At 28.4% G+C, this 16524-nt stretch overlaps 1 protein-coding gene across 1 annotated transcript; it reads left to right on the top strand.

Annotated features, from left to right (window-relative positions):
- The first annotated feature begins 650 nt into the window (after positions 1-650).
- Positions 651-11810, top strand: LOC113389329. Its single transcript, XM_026626372.1, has 6 exons — positions 651-723; positions 4636-4812; positions 6332-6459; positions 7027-7206; positions 11356-11560; positions 11641-11810. The coding sequence occupies exons 1-6, from the start codon at positions 651-653 to the stop codon at positions 11808-11810; spliced, it is 933 nt and encodes a 310-aa protein (XP_026482157.1).
- Positions 11811-16524: the final 4714 nt, after the last annotated feature.

Genomic DNA, 16524 nt, shown 5'->3' with positions numbered 1-16524 from the left:
TTTGCTTTCACAATTTTGGGAAAATATTCCATGGATAAATAGCGCAATCTGAGCAAAAGACCTTACACTACATGAACTGCTAGTCCTCATATGTTTTCCATCTTTTAAAGTGTCAAAAGATAGAACGAGCGTTGCCGACAATCGTAGAACACTCCTGAATGATTAAATGTCTTGTGTATGTGTAATTATTATACATTCATAAACCATATGTCCGATCACTGTGGAAATTGGGAAATCGGGAAATTTTTAGGTAAATTTCCAGATATGTTTTCGGACACTTTGATTAGGGGTATTTTATTTTTAAATAAATTTTTATTTTTTTATAATGCGTTTATAAGAAATACATATATAACCTTGAATTTTCAACTTCCTACCACAAACTTCTACTTGGTAAGAATTGTTATAGTAATTATATCTTTTTTAATTAATTGGTAATTGGTAGACTAGCAGACTGGAAGACATGTGAACTGGCAGACAGGTCAACAGATAAACAGATAAATAGTTAAACTGGTAGATAGATACATACATAGACAGCAGACAGGTAAACAGATAAATAGTTAAACAGGTAGATAGATAACACATACGTAGACAGACGAGGTAGACAAATAAATTGATAGATAGGTAAACTGGTAAATTAGAGGATATGTAAAATGGTAGACAGGACAACTGGTAGACAGATAAATAGGTTGACAGGTAAATTGGTAGACATTTTAAACGAGACAGGTAAATTGGTAAACAGGTAAATTGGTTGACGAGTAAATTTGTAGGCAGGTAAATTGGTGAGCATGTAAATTGGTTGCAAGGTAAATTATTAGGCAGGTAAAATGGTAGACAGGTAAATGGATAGACAGGTAAACAGGCCGACAGGTTGACAGGTTAATTGATGGACATGTGAAACTGGATGACAGGTAAATTATCAAACAATCAATCAATTCATTGACTGGTATATAGTAGGCATTTAAATTGATTTAAATTGATAGATAGGTATATGGATAGACAGGTAAATTGGTGGACAGGTAAATTGGTGTGGGACAGATAACTGGTGGACAGATAACTGGTAGACAGATAGACAGGTAGACAGATAAACAGGTAGATAGATAGATACGTAGACAGATGAACACGTAGACAGGTAAATTGTTTGACAGGTAAATTGGTAGGCAAGTAAAATGGTAGACTGGCAAAATGTTGACAGGTAAATTGGTGGTGAACAGCTTAATTGTTAGACTGATAAATGATAAAAAAAGGTATATTGGTGGACAAACAGAGAGGTAGACCGATAGCCGTATAGACTGGTAAAATATGCATCGTTGTTGAACATTTCAATTGAAAGTCAGCGGGTTACAGCCAGTAATCTATCTTTTATTTTCATCATAATTTTTACATCTATTTACTAATTTCTTTAGTCTTAAAGTCTTTAGGAACTGTTTTCCTGAATTACAAAAAAATTATTAACCGCTAACTTTAATATCAATTTGCAAAGTTCCAACCTTAAAACCATGAAATTAAACTTTGAAGACATTTAATTTTAGCATTTTCTTCGAATATAAATAATTGTTCATAATTAAATAACTTTTCATAGTTCTATAGTAGTTTTGAGGACGAATCTAGATGTGTGGTGCCGGTCTAATTAGATATATTTTTTCAAGAAGTTTATTATATTAATATTCATGTTTTATCATTTTATTCAAATTAATTAATTGATCTAGCTGAAATAAATTTTGGAATATTTTATGTGATGGTCACGCTAAATTTTCGCAACATGCCAAAGCTTTTTATGTGCTCATATCAGTGTGTCCACATTTACCAAAACAAAATAAAAACATATTTATAAAAGCACTATTTGTTTACTAACTTAAAACTTGTTAAATAATTTAACAATTTAATATGACACTTTTTTATATCTTTCCAACATTTATGCTTAAAACTGGTGTATGTTAGTAAATTAGATTACACATTTGTTTATATTAATCCTTTATGAAAAATTAAAGATAATAGCTTTTTTTAATCTTTCAAAATTAATTAAGATTAGATGTAGCATTTATGGAAGCATGCATATATGTTACAGAAAATTTAGTTATTATATTTGGTATTATATGTTAATAATTGCTAATTTACTTATAATATTTTAATATTATGTGTTTATAGTTAAAATTATGCTTGCATGATATTATCACAAAAAGTAATATTTGGCATAAATTTTCTGTTACTAGCACAAAATACAAGAAGCATTATCATTTTTAATGATGGTGAATGAACTAGTGGGGTGCATGGCATCGTGCCTTAAGGCAAATTGCTGGAACTCCCGTACCATAATTAAAAATCTTGGTACGGAACCCAAAAAAAAATACACAAAATGTGTTCACATTATTAAAATCTCTATAAAATATCTCACCGCTGAGTTACCGTTTTTGTCACTTTTTGCCCCGTATCTTCAAAACCGCTAACCCTGCCTCTGCCAAAAACTAATCAGCACGTCTCTTTATCAATACAAATTGAATGCTTTCTGAATTATTCAAAACGGTTGATCCGCGTTCCCGAAATCGTCGACGAAAATTTGTATCCGCGCACACACACACACATACACACACATATACATCCATTTTTTCTAAGGTATGCCAAAATGTTCAAAAACCTCTAGAACGTAAAGATATATAAAAATTTTCATTTTTGCGATTACTATAACTTACCCTACGGAAAGTTATAAAGTTCTAAAACTTCAATCTGTAAAATGCAAATAAAATGTAAAATTTGAAAATTGTAATTCAAAACTGTTGACAATATGTAAAAGTCTATAAAAGAGAGTCCTTTACTAATTTACTTAATATATTCAATATTGCATTTTCAAATTAAAAGACGATTCAATAAATTTTATATAAGAGTCACTTTTACATTATCGTGCAAACGCATACAACCCTAAATTTTCACCCTCTTGCCACAAGTTCTTATATTTCGTTTTAATGATTGAAGTAATAAAATCTTTTTCATTTCAGACAGTGAACGTTTTTAAATGCATCTCGATTAAAATTTTCAAATAGATTGATTTTGAAAATTTGTTAAAATTTGAAATATTAAGAAGCGTTTTCAGAACATACACAATGCGTGAATTTTTGCTTTATAATTAGTACAATTATGAAGCGCAAATCAATGTAAAAAAATATTAATGCGTATTTGGAAATCACTTTTATTCGTTGTTAGTAAAAACAATAACTTCATTCGTTTTTGCAATTTGCCGAATACTAAAATGCTACTTACAACTAGTTTTTAATTTTCTGTAGGGTAAGTTATAGTAATCGTCTAAATTTAGAAAATAAATATTTTTGCTTACTTTTACGTTTTAGAGGTTCCAGAGCATTTTGGCATACTTTAGAAAAACTTGATGTATACGTATGTATGTGTGTATACAATTTTTCGTCTGCGTTTTCAAGAGCACGGATCAACCGATTTGAATTAGTCAAAAAGCATTCGATTCCTATTGATAAGGAGACGATTAGTTTTTGGCAAAAATTAGTCCAGCCGTTTCGGAGTTTTGGCGCTAAAAGTGCAAAAAATTGCAGTTTTTTAGAGAAAAGATTCCGAACTGTATAAATCAAAAAAAACATTTTGCTTGCATTGATAGTGTGAAGAAACAATTAGTTTTTGGGGAAAGCAAAAAAAATATTTTAAAATTAAAAAAAATAAATAAAATTATTTGAATTTTAATTTTAATTCTGGCTAAAATTTTAAAGCTTACTCATATACATGAACTAAATATTTTTAACTGAAGTTTATATAATTTTTAGAAACATGAGATAAGATTCATGCTTGAATAAGTTTTGTTTATTTACTTTTCAAGTAAATATATGTAAACGTCGTCGAGTTTATAAACTTTTATATTTCTGCAGAATACGACTAATAAAAGTTACAGTATTTAAAATAATTTATTTAAAAACATTCAAAATTCCTCGAATATTTCATTACAGTACGGAAAGTTCTAGCAGTTTGACTTAAGGCACCATCCCATATACCACTATATTATTTATGCAAATGCTATTTATATATTTATCTAACTAAATGTAGTTAGATAGGTTAATTAGGTACATAGTTTTTTTTTTAATTTTAGTCTGCATTTATTTTATAAATATGAATTGTAATATATGTTAATTTATTTGTATTAATTTGTAATTGATTTGTATAATTACCTAAGTTATATAATATTTCTATCATAATGCATTTTCATAACCTCTGGTTACTTGTTAAAAAGAAAATCCTCTGTTAGAATGTGATTGATATTTTTAGTTGCTAGTAAACAGCACCATAATAATTAAATCATTTTAAATGATAATCCTAAATTTATATTTGATTGTAAAATCTACAGTTGTCATGGCACTAATAATTAGTCTTTAACATTGTTGTAAAATACACATTTTATGGTAATAAGTACAATTCACATATTGTCTGTGGCACATTTCACGTTTATGTAGAATGATCCAAATATTGATTAAATTATTGTAAATATTTTAGTTTAGAATAACTCGACTAATTTTTATATTTCATTTAAATTTAATTGCAGAGATTCTTCAAGAAATATGTTTCTTCAAATTTGTTATATATAAAATTCCAATATTGTTAGTATTTGACTTAAAATGCTTATTGCAGATATTGTACCACCAAGAAAGGAAAACATAACCCAGAGTGAATCTCAAGAAACAACTAATGGTGAAGAAACACAACAAGATGAAGAGTTGGAGCAAAATAATGAACAAGATCAAGATCTAAATAATTCTGTCGATATTCCACTTTTTCGGACGGAGGAAGGACGATATTTAGCAAGTGGTAAAGATAAATATAGATATTCCTACAAAGATTTATAGATTTATTAATATTTGAGAAAAAAGTTACACATAGTTAGCTACGTGAGTTTTGAAACCATATGTAGAGTTTTAGTATATTTGGCATGCTTATTTAATTTTTATTTTTATTTTTTAACTAACCAACCATCGGTTAAATTATAGTAATTGTCAATTTTTTGGATATCTTTATGTTTCTAAGTATTTTTAGCATTTTGGGATACTTTAGAAAAAATTGATGTATGCGTATAGTTATGTATATAGGCTCAGATACAACTTTTATTCACGATTTTGATTTCAAGAGCAATGATTAAGATTTATTTTATTGACTAAGGGATTATTATTTTTTGGCAAAGACAGGTTCAGCCATTTTGGAGATACGAAGCAAAAAGTGCAACAAATGGCAATGCAGTTTTTAAGAGAACGGAGCATCCGATTAAAACTATTCATAAAACATTTTACTTGTATTGGCGGAATGGAGAATTGATTACATTTTTGGGAAGGCAGAAATAATTAATGAAAAAAATTATATATACAGAAATTGTGCCTTAAGGCAAATTGCTGGAGCTTACCGTTCCTTAATTAAATATTCAAAGAATATGAAATGTATTCAAATAGATTATTATAAATATTTAAAATAATTTATTAATTATAAGTGATGTTTAGAACTTTAGTGAGAGTTGGAATTTATGTCCGAATTATTTTTCGATAAAAATTTAAAAAAAAAATCTTTTCCCAAAAGCAATAGTTTCAACACAAGCAGAAAGTTTTATAAATTATTCAAATCGGATACTTAGTTCTCTCAAAAACTGCCGTTTAGCTCCGTATCTCCGAAATGTCTGGACCTGCCTTTGCTAAAATGTAATCACTACTTTCCCCCATCATTACGAATCGAATGTTTCTTGGATCATTTAAATCAGTTGATCCGTTAACCTACGGGAACGTAAAAAACCCATTTGGTGGTCAAAAATGATCATTACAAATTATTCTTGTTGATCTATACAAACGGAGTTATTGGTAGCAGGTAGACAGATAGTCAGATAGATAGGTAGACAAGTAAATATGTGGACGGGTAGACTAGAAGATAGGTGAACTGGTACACATATGAACAGTTTAATGGGTAGATTGGTTGACAGAGAGGCAAATAGAAAGAAAACTAGGTGGAGAGGTAGACAGGTAGGCTGGTGGACATTTAGAAAGTAAAAATGTAGACAAGCAGACGTTTGCAAATCATATTGAAATAATAAAGTCCTTTATTTACACATATCGGAAAATTCAAGCTAAGTTGTCTTAGGAAAGTATTGATGTGCTAAATGTAGTAAATTTGCTGTTTATAATTCATTCAAAAAAATCAGAAAAATTAAGTATAAAATATAACTATAGAACATATCAAAAGTAAAATATTATTATGCATTATAATCTTAAGACTACATAAATATATGAGAAAAAATATCTCATATAAATTTCTTTCTAATTAATTTTTTTCATAATTTATTTCATTTCAGCCTTAGGAGATCCACTAATAAAAGGACTAACTGAGGTCGCAAACAAGAGACCAAAGGACCCAATATCATTTCTTGCCACTTATCTTTATAATTTTGACAATCAGAATAAATCTAGAGTAAAAACAACGGTACGTATGCTGCAACTATATATTAATACCAATTATTTGTTAGGAAATTTAAATATGGTATTTCTTGGACTATTACTTCTTATCAAAATTTTGTCAATATTAATATCAATTCAGTATGAGAAATGTTGTTTTTAGAAATCAACCGTGTTCGTAGAAGTATTTTTTCAGTAATAATTTAATAGTTTTACAAAATTGTAGTGGCAGTTATTTTAGAGTATAGAAGCTGAAATTAAGTAATTACTTAACTTATGATTATAATATTATAATATGAGGAAGATATAATATTTTTATCAATAAATGTAAGAAAGGCATTTATTATTAAATATGTTGTTTATATTGCAATAGAATTTCAAACCAAATTTCCTGAAATCTATTTCAGACATCAATACTTAAAATATTGTTTTGAACAGCTCCTTTATGTCCTATATTGAATATGATTTATTTTGTATAGATTTATATAGTTTTTTAAATTTTAAATAAATATTTAATTGAAATGTATCAGTATCCATATGATTTGTAAAATTTTGTTCAAATATCTAACAAGAAATCGGAACGGTATTTTTTTAGGAATCTGCTGTTCTAGTAACTGGAGATGCCGAAGCACCAGGAAATAAAGTTGAAAATCCAGGGAATGATCAAGGTGCACCTCATGTTATAGAAGCAGTTGCTATTGATCGATCTTTGCCTGAAAATCAACAACAGGATGATACTGATGCTCCAGAAACTGCTGTGAGCAGCGAAGACAGGGTAAGAAAAATTAATTTCTTGCAGATGATATCTGAAATTATGATGTGATATAATATTAACTGATACAGAATCATAGCTTTATCATTGTGCTTTTTTTCTATTGTACTGGTTTTTCAATTTTTTCTGCTTTTGTAAACTGTTTCTCAGATTCCAAAGCTCTACTCAACTATGTAGTCAATTATGCATCTTCTTTATTTCAATACAAATTTTAAATTTTTATATCAACTGCTTTTTGTCGAGAAGATTTTTTACAAAGTTTGTCTTCCCTTCACATTATTTATAACTATTTTTATTAATAATATTCAATATTCATTATATTTTAATTCTTTTTCTCCTGTGCTACCTTAGAAAAGTCAACAATTAGATTTTGCTGATATTGTAGTCATGTCTATCAAGGATTATGGCTTTATTTGTGTAATTGATAAAACAAAAAGTTCTGGATATTCAAAATAATGGAATTTTTAGACGATTGTAACTTGGGCAAATCTTATCTTAGATAGCATTGCGTCAAACCATAATTAATGAAATAATTACCATCGCAGTGAGATAATTGAATGCTGGTCCACATTTTTGGATTGTGTGTTTCAATTTTCTTTCTCACATTTTACAAAGCAAGATCAGGATATGCCAATCTATTTTTAACTTCCCGAAGGAGAAGTTTATGTTTTCATCAAAAAATCCGAATCGCTAATTTTATGTTTTCTCGACGTTTCGAGCCATTCTGAATCGAATGAGACCAAATTTGGAAAAAGTATGTGTGTGTGTGTGTGTGTGTGTGTATGTGTGTGTGTGTGTGTGTGTGAACAGATTTTTTGCCGTAAATCGACGTTTTCTCCAAAACGGTTGGACCGATTTCAAAAATTTAAAAGCCATTTGATGTATCTCGATGAGGACTATCGTCTCTGAGTTTTCTTTGTAAATTGCAGAAAAGTGAAAAATTTTTCGTCCACGTTTTAGCCCGCAATTCTGAATCGATTCTGAAAATTCAAAAACCGTTCGATAGATATTGGTTGGAAATCGTGCTGATTAGTTTTTGGTAAAGATCGGCCGGGCCGTTTTCTTGTAATAAAGTTTTAAAAAAAAAATTTTTGACGATTTTTATGATTATTTTTTTGACGAAAGATACCATAGTTTTCTAGGTCATACTAAAATATTACGGCCCTACGACAACTGGTTCAGCTTTAAAAATTCGTCAAAGTTTGCAAAAATCAGTACGGTCTTTTTGGCATTTGTCAAAATTAGACTTTTGATCGACGTTTTCTCAAAAACGCCTGAACCGATTTTAGAAATTTAAAAGCCATTTGATGTATTTCGGTGAGGACTATCGTTTGTCAGTTTTGTGCAACAATCTGCCAAGCCGTTTCTTCGTAATTTGAAAATAGGTGTTGAACTTTTCGTCCACATTTAAGCTCATCCTACCGAACCGATTTTAAAAAACCAAAAATTGTTCGAAAGATATTAGTTGGGAATGATGCTGATTAATTTTAGGTGAAAATCTACCGAGCCGTTTTCTTGTAATTAACTGTTGAAAAAAGGTGTTAAATTTTCGTCCACATTTAAGCTCATCCTACCGAACCGATTTTAAAAAATCAAAAACTGTTCGAAAGATATCATTTGGGAATGATGCTGATTAATTTTAGGTGAAAATCTACCGAGCCGTTTTCTTGTAATTAACTGTTGAAAAAAAGTGTTAAATTTTCGTCCACATTTAAGCTCATCCTACCGAACCGATTTTAAAAAATCAAACACTGTTCGAAAGATATCATTTGGGAATGATGCTGATTAATTTTAGGTGAAAATCTACCGAGCCGTTTTCTTGTAATTAACTGTTGAAAAAAAGTGTTAAATTTTCGTCCACATTTAAGCTCATCCTACCGAACCGATTTTGAAAAATCAAAAACTGTTCGAAAGATATCATTTGGGAATGATGCTGATTAATTTTAGGTGAAAATCTACCGAGCCGTTTTCTTGTAATTAAATGTTGAAAAAAAGTGTTAAATTTTCGTCCACATTTAAGCTCATCCTACCGAACCGATTTTGAAAAATCAAAAACTGTTCGAAAGATATTAGATGGGAATGGTACTGATTAATTTTAGGTGAAAATCTACCGAGCCGTTTTCTTGTAATTAACTGTTAAAAAAATTTAAGCCGTTTTTCATGGAACTTTTTTTGGCGATATACATCATGGTCTTACAGAACTTACTGTAATATTTAGTTCAATTTTAAAAATTCGTCAAACTTTGCTAAAATTATTATCGTTTTTTTAAGTAGGATTAATGAAGTATATTATTTACACATTTTTTTGATCAAGTCGATTATTTACACATATCGGGAAGTTCATGTAATTTGCCTCAAGGCTAAATGCCAAACCAACTAGTTTATTGTTCATTCAAATATGAAGAACATAACCAATATCCAAAACTTTCACAATTATCATAAACTTCAAATTTGAAAAGGATTTAGTAACAATAAAAAAGAATGCGTGTAAGGTTCACGCGCGATTGCAATAAAACTGTTTTGATATCGTACGAGATGGCATTTAAGTTAAAAATAAATACACCATATAACAATTTTGAATAATGTTTATTAATAATATAATAACAAGATATTATACATACTTGTATAATAATAATTTATACATTATATGTTTATAATAGCATTAAAAATATTTATAATATTTGAAAACAATAATGTAATTAAAGTCATACTTCAAATATGATATGATCGGTTTGTCATTGAAATTAGCATTTAGGACTTAAATGTTTATGAGAGAAATGAAGTAATTACTGATTAATAAATTCTATAATATTCGTTCACCTAGTGGACAGCTGCAATATAACAATCTTGAATAATTTCATTAACACTAGCAATAAATAAACTGCATAGATGTACAGTATGAAGTATATCTGTATATAAATGATGCGTAGCTTCAAACTATTGTTGTGATTGACTTCTTGTTTAGAGTAATAAATCTGAATATCAATTATTTTTTTATTATTTATAATTATTTATAAAAATATGAAACTTTGTAATACTTTGCCTATAAAAATAATTTCTAAAAATATATAGTAACCACGAATAATACAAATTATTTTCATAAACTTACATTTCATGTACGTCGCAGAGTTTTCATTTGTTTTGCGGAGACATTTTTTTTCCATGTATAAAATATATATTTTATTTTTTTTATTTACATATATACATTATTTTCATATCTCAGTCAGACAGAGGTGCCTGGTATAAGAAATTATGAAAAACAGTTTTCATATAATACATGCATTTCATTCGACTATAATATCTATTTCATTAATATAATATCTATATATTAATTCTTTAGTCTTCTTTGTCTTCAATTTCCTTATAGTACTTCTTTATTTTTCTTTTAAAACTATCATTATCATTGGTCATCTTAATATCGTTTGGCAATTCGTTATATATTTTGCTAGCACTCCATATGACATTTTCTCTCAAATTTTTTTTTCTATTGCGTTCAATGTGAAAATTGTTGTGTTGTCTAGTGTAGTGTTCATGTATATCTTGATTTGTGTCTATTGTTGCATTTGTTTTAATTCGGTTAAATTTCATTTTGTGTATTAGTTTGCATTTCTCTATTTTAATTATGTTATTTAGTGAATGATTATTTGTTTCTCTCTGTAAGTATTTGGTGGGTGTTAGATGTGGTAAATTTTATGCTATTTTTATGGCTTTATTCATTATTCTTTGTATGTCATTTAGATTTGCTTTAGTTGTTTGGCTCCATGTTGTTATTCCATATAAAATTATAGGTATTATTTGCGTTTTAAGAATTAGTATACATAATACGTATACGCATACAATCACAATCGACCCATATAGAAATGATATCATCGAGAGTGAATGACGAATCATTAGCACTCAACTCGTTTTTTCCGTTGCATTTTCACAGATTTACACCTTAGTCTCGCTTAAAGAAGTTTTACTTCAAAAACAACTCATCACACGAATTGACAGACTCAAACAAATTTACGTCACATATACCTTAAAACCAAAATAACCTTCTACTTTACTTGATAAAATTCCCATTATTATAACGTTCCCTATCATATATTTTTTCTAAAATATTTTGCTTTTATATATTATTCTAATAACCTATTTTTTATGTATTTATAGGACGAACACGGACAGTCTATGCTGCATTTTGCAGCAGCGAGATCTCATGGTAGAGGCGCTCTTTTCCAATTGCTTCAAGAAAGTGGCATCAGTCCAGCATATAGAGACGAACTTTATAGAACTGCAAGAGATGTTTCTGTTCAAGCTGGATTACCAGAAAATACTAAGGAAATCGATAGATTTATCATCCATCTTGCAGCCAGAGGTAAGAAAACCATTTTCCTAATTGTTTTAAAAAATATGTCTTGGTCTTGGTTAATTTTGATATAACAATTATTGTTTTAGGTGAAGTGGCTAGCATAACTGCTTTGCTAGTGGAAGGGTATGATCACATTTTAGATATAGTTGATGAAAATGAAGTATCAATTATAGATGTAGTACAAGAACGAGATCAACCAGACATGCTAGCATTGCTGAATTCTGTTAGAACTTTTGAGGTAAACGAAAATTTATAAGCATTGAAAGAATATAAAAAACACTCTGTTCACTTGTCTACCACCTTGATAAAGTCTCATCAATTGTGGTATGAGCATGTTCGGAAAGTCCTTTCGCTTTTTACTTCCTAAGATGTAACAATATTTTCCTGGACCTAAAATCACACTTAAGCCCTGTAATTATTATATGATTTGGAAGCTTAAATTTTAGGGTTCATGTGTAAAAAATTCTAATCAATTACTCACTGTAGTTTTTGGATGGTGTCACTTTGGATACGACAAGAATTAAGCTGCATTTTCTACACATCTTACTCTTTTGCTATAGAAAAGATAAAAATACTGTTTAAATCAAGATGAAATTAATCAATGTGCTTGGAAATGACGTATTGATAGTACAAAAGTGCCAAAACTGGTTTGTTAAATTTCATTTCTGGTATTTTGATTTCCAAGATCCACCAAGTCCAAGAAGTACGGTTAAAGCTGATATAGACAGGAGAAAGGCATTACTTAGTTGAGGCAAACCGGCGAATAACAATACATGAGATCCTCTTGAGTTTAAATTTATCAAATTTAACAGTTCATGACCACTTAAAAGGTCTGGGATTTTCCTCGAAGCTCAATGTATGATTCTCATAGGAAGAAACCTGTGTCGTCGCACCATCGTACGCTATTCGCCTCTGAAAAGTCCTAAAACTGTTCAGGTTTTGAAGCGAATTGTCACTGGGAATGTCAAATTGGATGTAAAGGATACAATACATGCAATTGCCCATAAAACAAAAAAGAAGAACCTGTTCAAAACAGTAGCAAAGCTGAAATTCGCCAAGAAAAAAGTGATGCAGTATGTTTGGTGAGATTTTAAAGGAGTTGTTCGTTTTTCAGCCCTTTAAAGATAACATAACAGTCAATGTGGATGCCTTATGTCATCACCTGGATAAACTAAATGATGTGCTTCAATAGAAAAGATTAGATATTAGATTAGATTCAGATTATATTTAGATTAATTAGATTAACCCACAAGCAAGGTATAGTCGACGCAAGACCTCACATAAGTTTGATCCGACTAAAGCTTTTACAACTTGATAGGGCATAATGCCACATTCATCACATTCTCCAGACCTGCCATCATCGGACCATTATTTGTCCTAGCCACTAAAAAAATTTTTAGACGGTAAAACCTTCACTTCAAATGAGGAGGTCGAAAAGCACTTTGATCGGTTTTTTTTTGCCAATTACGACGAAAAAATTTACGATCTCGGAGTTATGCTAATACCAGAAATATGAGAATAGATGTTTGATCAAAATAGCCAATATATAATTTACTAAAGTATTTGTTTATTGTACGAAATTTACGTGCAAAAATGTCTATAAAAAACGAAGTTACTTTCCGAACAACCCTTAGATTTTACTCTAAAACTTAAATATGCTAATCCATATGAAACCAGTAGCTATGAATGGGCTCACGAATTGTAAATATTAAAGTCCAGTCCTTTTATAAATATTGCTTACTAAATTATAAGGTCTATAATACGTGGGCTCCAATATTCGTTTCGCTGATACATATGACATATCGAGAAGTTCATGCAACTTTCCTTTAGGCAAAATGCCAATTTCAACTAGTTTGATAAATATTATGTGTAATATATATGTTACGGTAAATGTGAATATTTCGGTGAATGTGCACATTCACCGGTAAATGTGCACATTTACCGGCTCATTTGGCGAATGTGAGTTCAACGTGCGGGTGAAATACTAAATCATATATTTATGATTATATTTATATTTATATTTATATTTATGATTATATTTATGATTATATTTATATTTATAATTATATTTATGATTATATGTATATTTATATTTATATTTATGATTATATTTATATTTATGATTATATTTATATTTATGATTATATTTATATTTATGATTATATTTATATTTATATTTATGATTATATTTATATTTATATTTATATTTATATTTATATTATATTATATTTATATTTATATTTATATTTATATTTATATTTATATTTATATTTATAACTAGCTGACCCGGCAAACGTTGTTTTGCTAAGTTAGGTATTTCTAAGCAACTTCTAAAGAATAAAAAAGAAATACTTTATTTTAGGAGTGTAAGAATGTATAGTTTGAATGGTACAGACAATGAGGTATATTATAAACACAATAAACTCCAAAGTCTACTTGGATAATAATAAATTATATAATTCATAATAACAATATTCGTTTGATCATATTTTGTTAATACAATCAAACTGGAAGTTTTATACACTTGCTATAAAATTATGGTATAATTCGATCCAAGTCTCTTTTAGTCTTTAGCCGTGGTCAATGTTCAGTTGGTCATTTTTGCCCCACACAGATGTAAGTTTTTGAAGTGTTGAATCTAACTCAAAATTAACATTACATTTTATAAAACAATTAAATAATTAAAATTTATATTAAGGTCTCGTGAACTAAATCACAGTGCTCACAACCCAAAAACTAACAACAAAAGGAAATCATAAACTTTCGTTATGGATTATTATTATTTAAGTAGTGGTCTGTTATATCTGGGAATAAGTTTTTCGACAAAATGTCCCCTTTGATCGATTCCAAATTTATATTCCAAAATAATTATATAATCTAGAAAATGTTTTATAAATACTAATGAATATAAAATTATGCAACTAAGATTGGCCCAATTCGTACAGCCGTTTTAACGTTTTACCCCGATTGTTATATAGCTATATAAAATGGACATTTCTTCTTTATGAATTTGCTTGAACATATGTAGATTTTCGACATGAGTACATATTGTGATAAATTTCAATGTGTTTATTTTGATTTTCCTTTTCTACAACTATGTATCCAAATTAGTGGTATCTTTGTTATCACCATGACCACTATATAGTATGCTCGGGAAGTAATTGGGAAAAGACCCGATCGATAACAGTATTAGTATTTAAACAGCTTAAGAAAAATTCTGTAAAAAATCTATTATTATCATGTGGGACATGTTGAGCTATTTTAATTTTTTCATTGCAAATTGGAATGCTGGAAAAACTTCTTTCTATGCATTAGAAAGCCTATTCGGATGATGAAATCATGTAATATAATGCAAGTTCGTACTGCTGATACTTTAAATTCTTCAAAATATAAATGTCATGGACCATATAACTACAAAACTCCTCATAGTATTGTAATGAAAAATTTGTATTGTAAATAGATTGTACTGTATATATTCGAAATGATTACTTCCATATCTATTTAAACTGTACTTATGTGGATGTAAAATAACATAATGTGAGCTTTATAAGCAATTTTCAAACAACTTCGTTTCCGAAGACCTTTATGAATATGATTTCTAAAATTTCTATCTGTGTTATAATCCAATTTTCTTATTCATATCGCTGTCTATTATAACTTGCAATAAGTGATTAGACAGAAACGTCTATGGTGTCCCCTTCGATGAATTCCAAATTTAGGATCTCAATTTGAATAACCTAAATGCAATAATAATATAATTCATAAAATATTTTGGTAACACATTATTCACATTAAACCAATAACTACTTGCACAGCACAGCGTTTGAAACAGAATTATTTATTTATTCTTTCATAGGCAAGCCTTAATCAATAAGAATAGTATTATTTCAAGCTCTTGATAAAAGAATACAAAAAGGGAGTGAGCATACACTTGAGAATTAAATAAAAACCTCATATAAAATCAGAATAAGCATTCTTATTAACATTTAAAAATATATAAATAATTAAATTTTAAAATTAAAAGAATAACACATAATCTGTTTTAACTTTGTTTTGACATATGAGTAGTGTTCATCTGTCATTTGAATAACATTGTGTGGGAAGCCATTTTGAATCAAGTGCTGTTTACCAAAAATTTTCAAAATAAATATGTAAAGTTTCTACGCGGATTTGAAATATTATCTCACCTTTTGGACAATCTCTGGATTGGCACGAATTTTTCAAGACTAAGACTGGCCAAATCCATTCAGCCGTTTTCGAGTTTTATTCGGACATTTGAAAGACAGCTCCATTTTTATATATAAGATTATATATTTATTTATATTTATATTTATATTTATATTATTTATTTTAGTCATATGCATATTAATATCTATTATTCATTATTCACTATTAACTATTAATTATTTATCATTAACAATTTATCTATTAACTATTTAATTAATAACTATTAACAATTTATCCATTAACTATTACCTATTTAACTATTCTTAATTTACTATTTACTAATACTAATACTATTCAGTTATCACTATTCACTATTCACTATTTTACTATTCAACTATTTACTATTAACTATTAACTATTCAGTTATCACTATTCACTATTCACTTTTTTACAATTCAACTATTTACTATTAACTATTCACTATTCACTATTTAACTATCCAAATTTCAACTATTCTTAATTCACTCTTTACTAATAACTATTCACTATCTACTATTAACTATTCACTATTTAACTATTCAGTTATTACTATTCACTATTTACTATTTACTGTTCATCTATTTAACTATTAACTATTAAACTATTTAGTTATCACTATTCACTATTTACTATTTACTATTCACCATTAACTATTTAACGATTTACTATTTACTATTTAACTATTTACTGTTTAGCTATTAACTAGTTAATTAAACTATTCAACTATTTATCTATAACTATTGAACTATTAACTATTCACTATT

This window comes from Ctenocephalides felis, unplaced genomic scaffold, assembly GCF_003426905.1.
Source record: "Ctenocephalides felis isolate EL2017-DRISC unplaced genomic scaffold, ASM342690v1 CF-g0.4_SCAFFOLD_03573, whole genome shotgun sequence".
NCBI classification, from domain to species: Eukaryota; Metazoa; Arthropoda; class Insecta; order Siphonaptera; family Pulicidae; genus Ctenocephalides; species Ctenocephalides felis.
The sequence above is the reverse complement of the archived record's forward strand: the minus strand, read 5'-3'. Positions and strand labels throughout refer to the sequence as shown.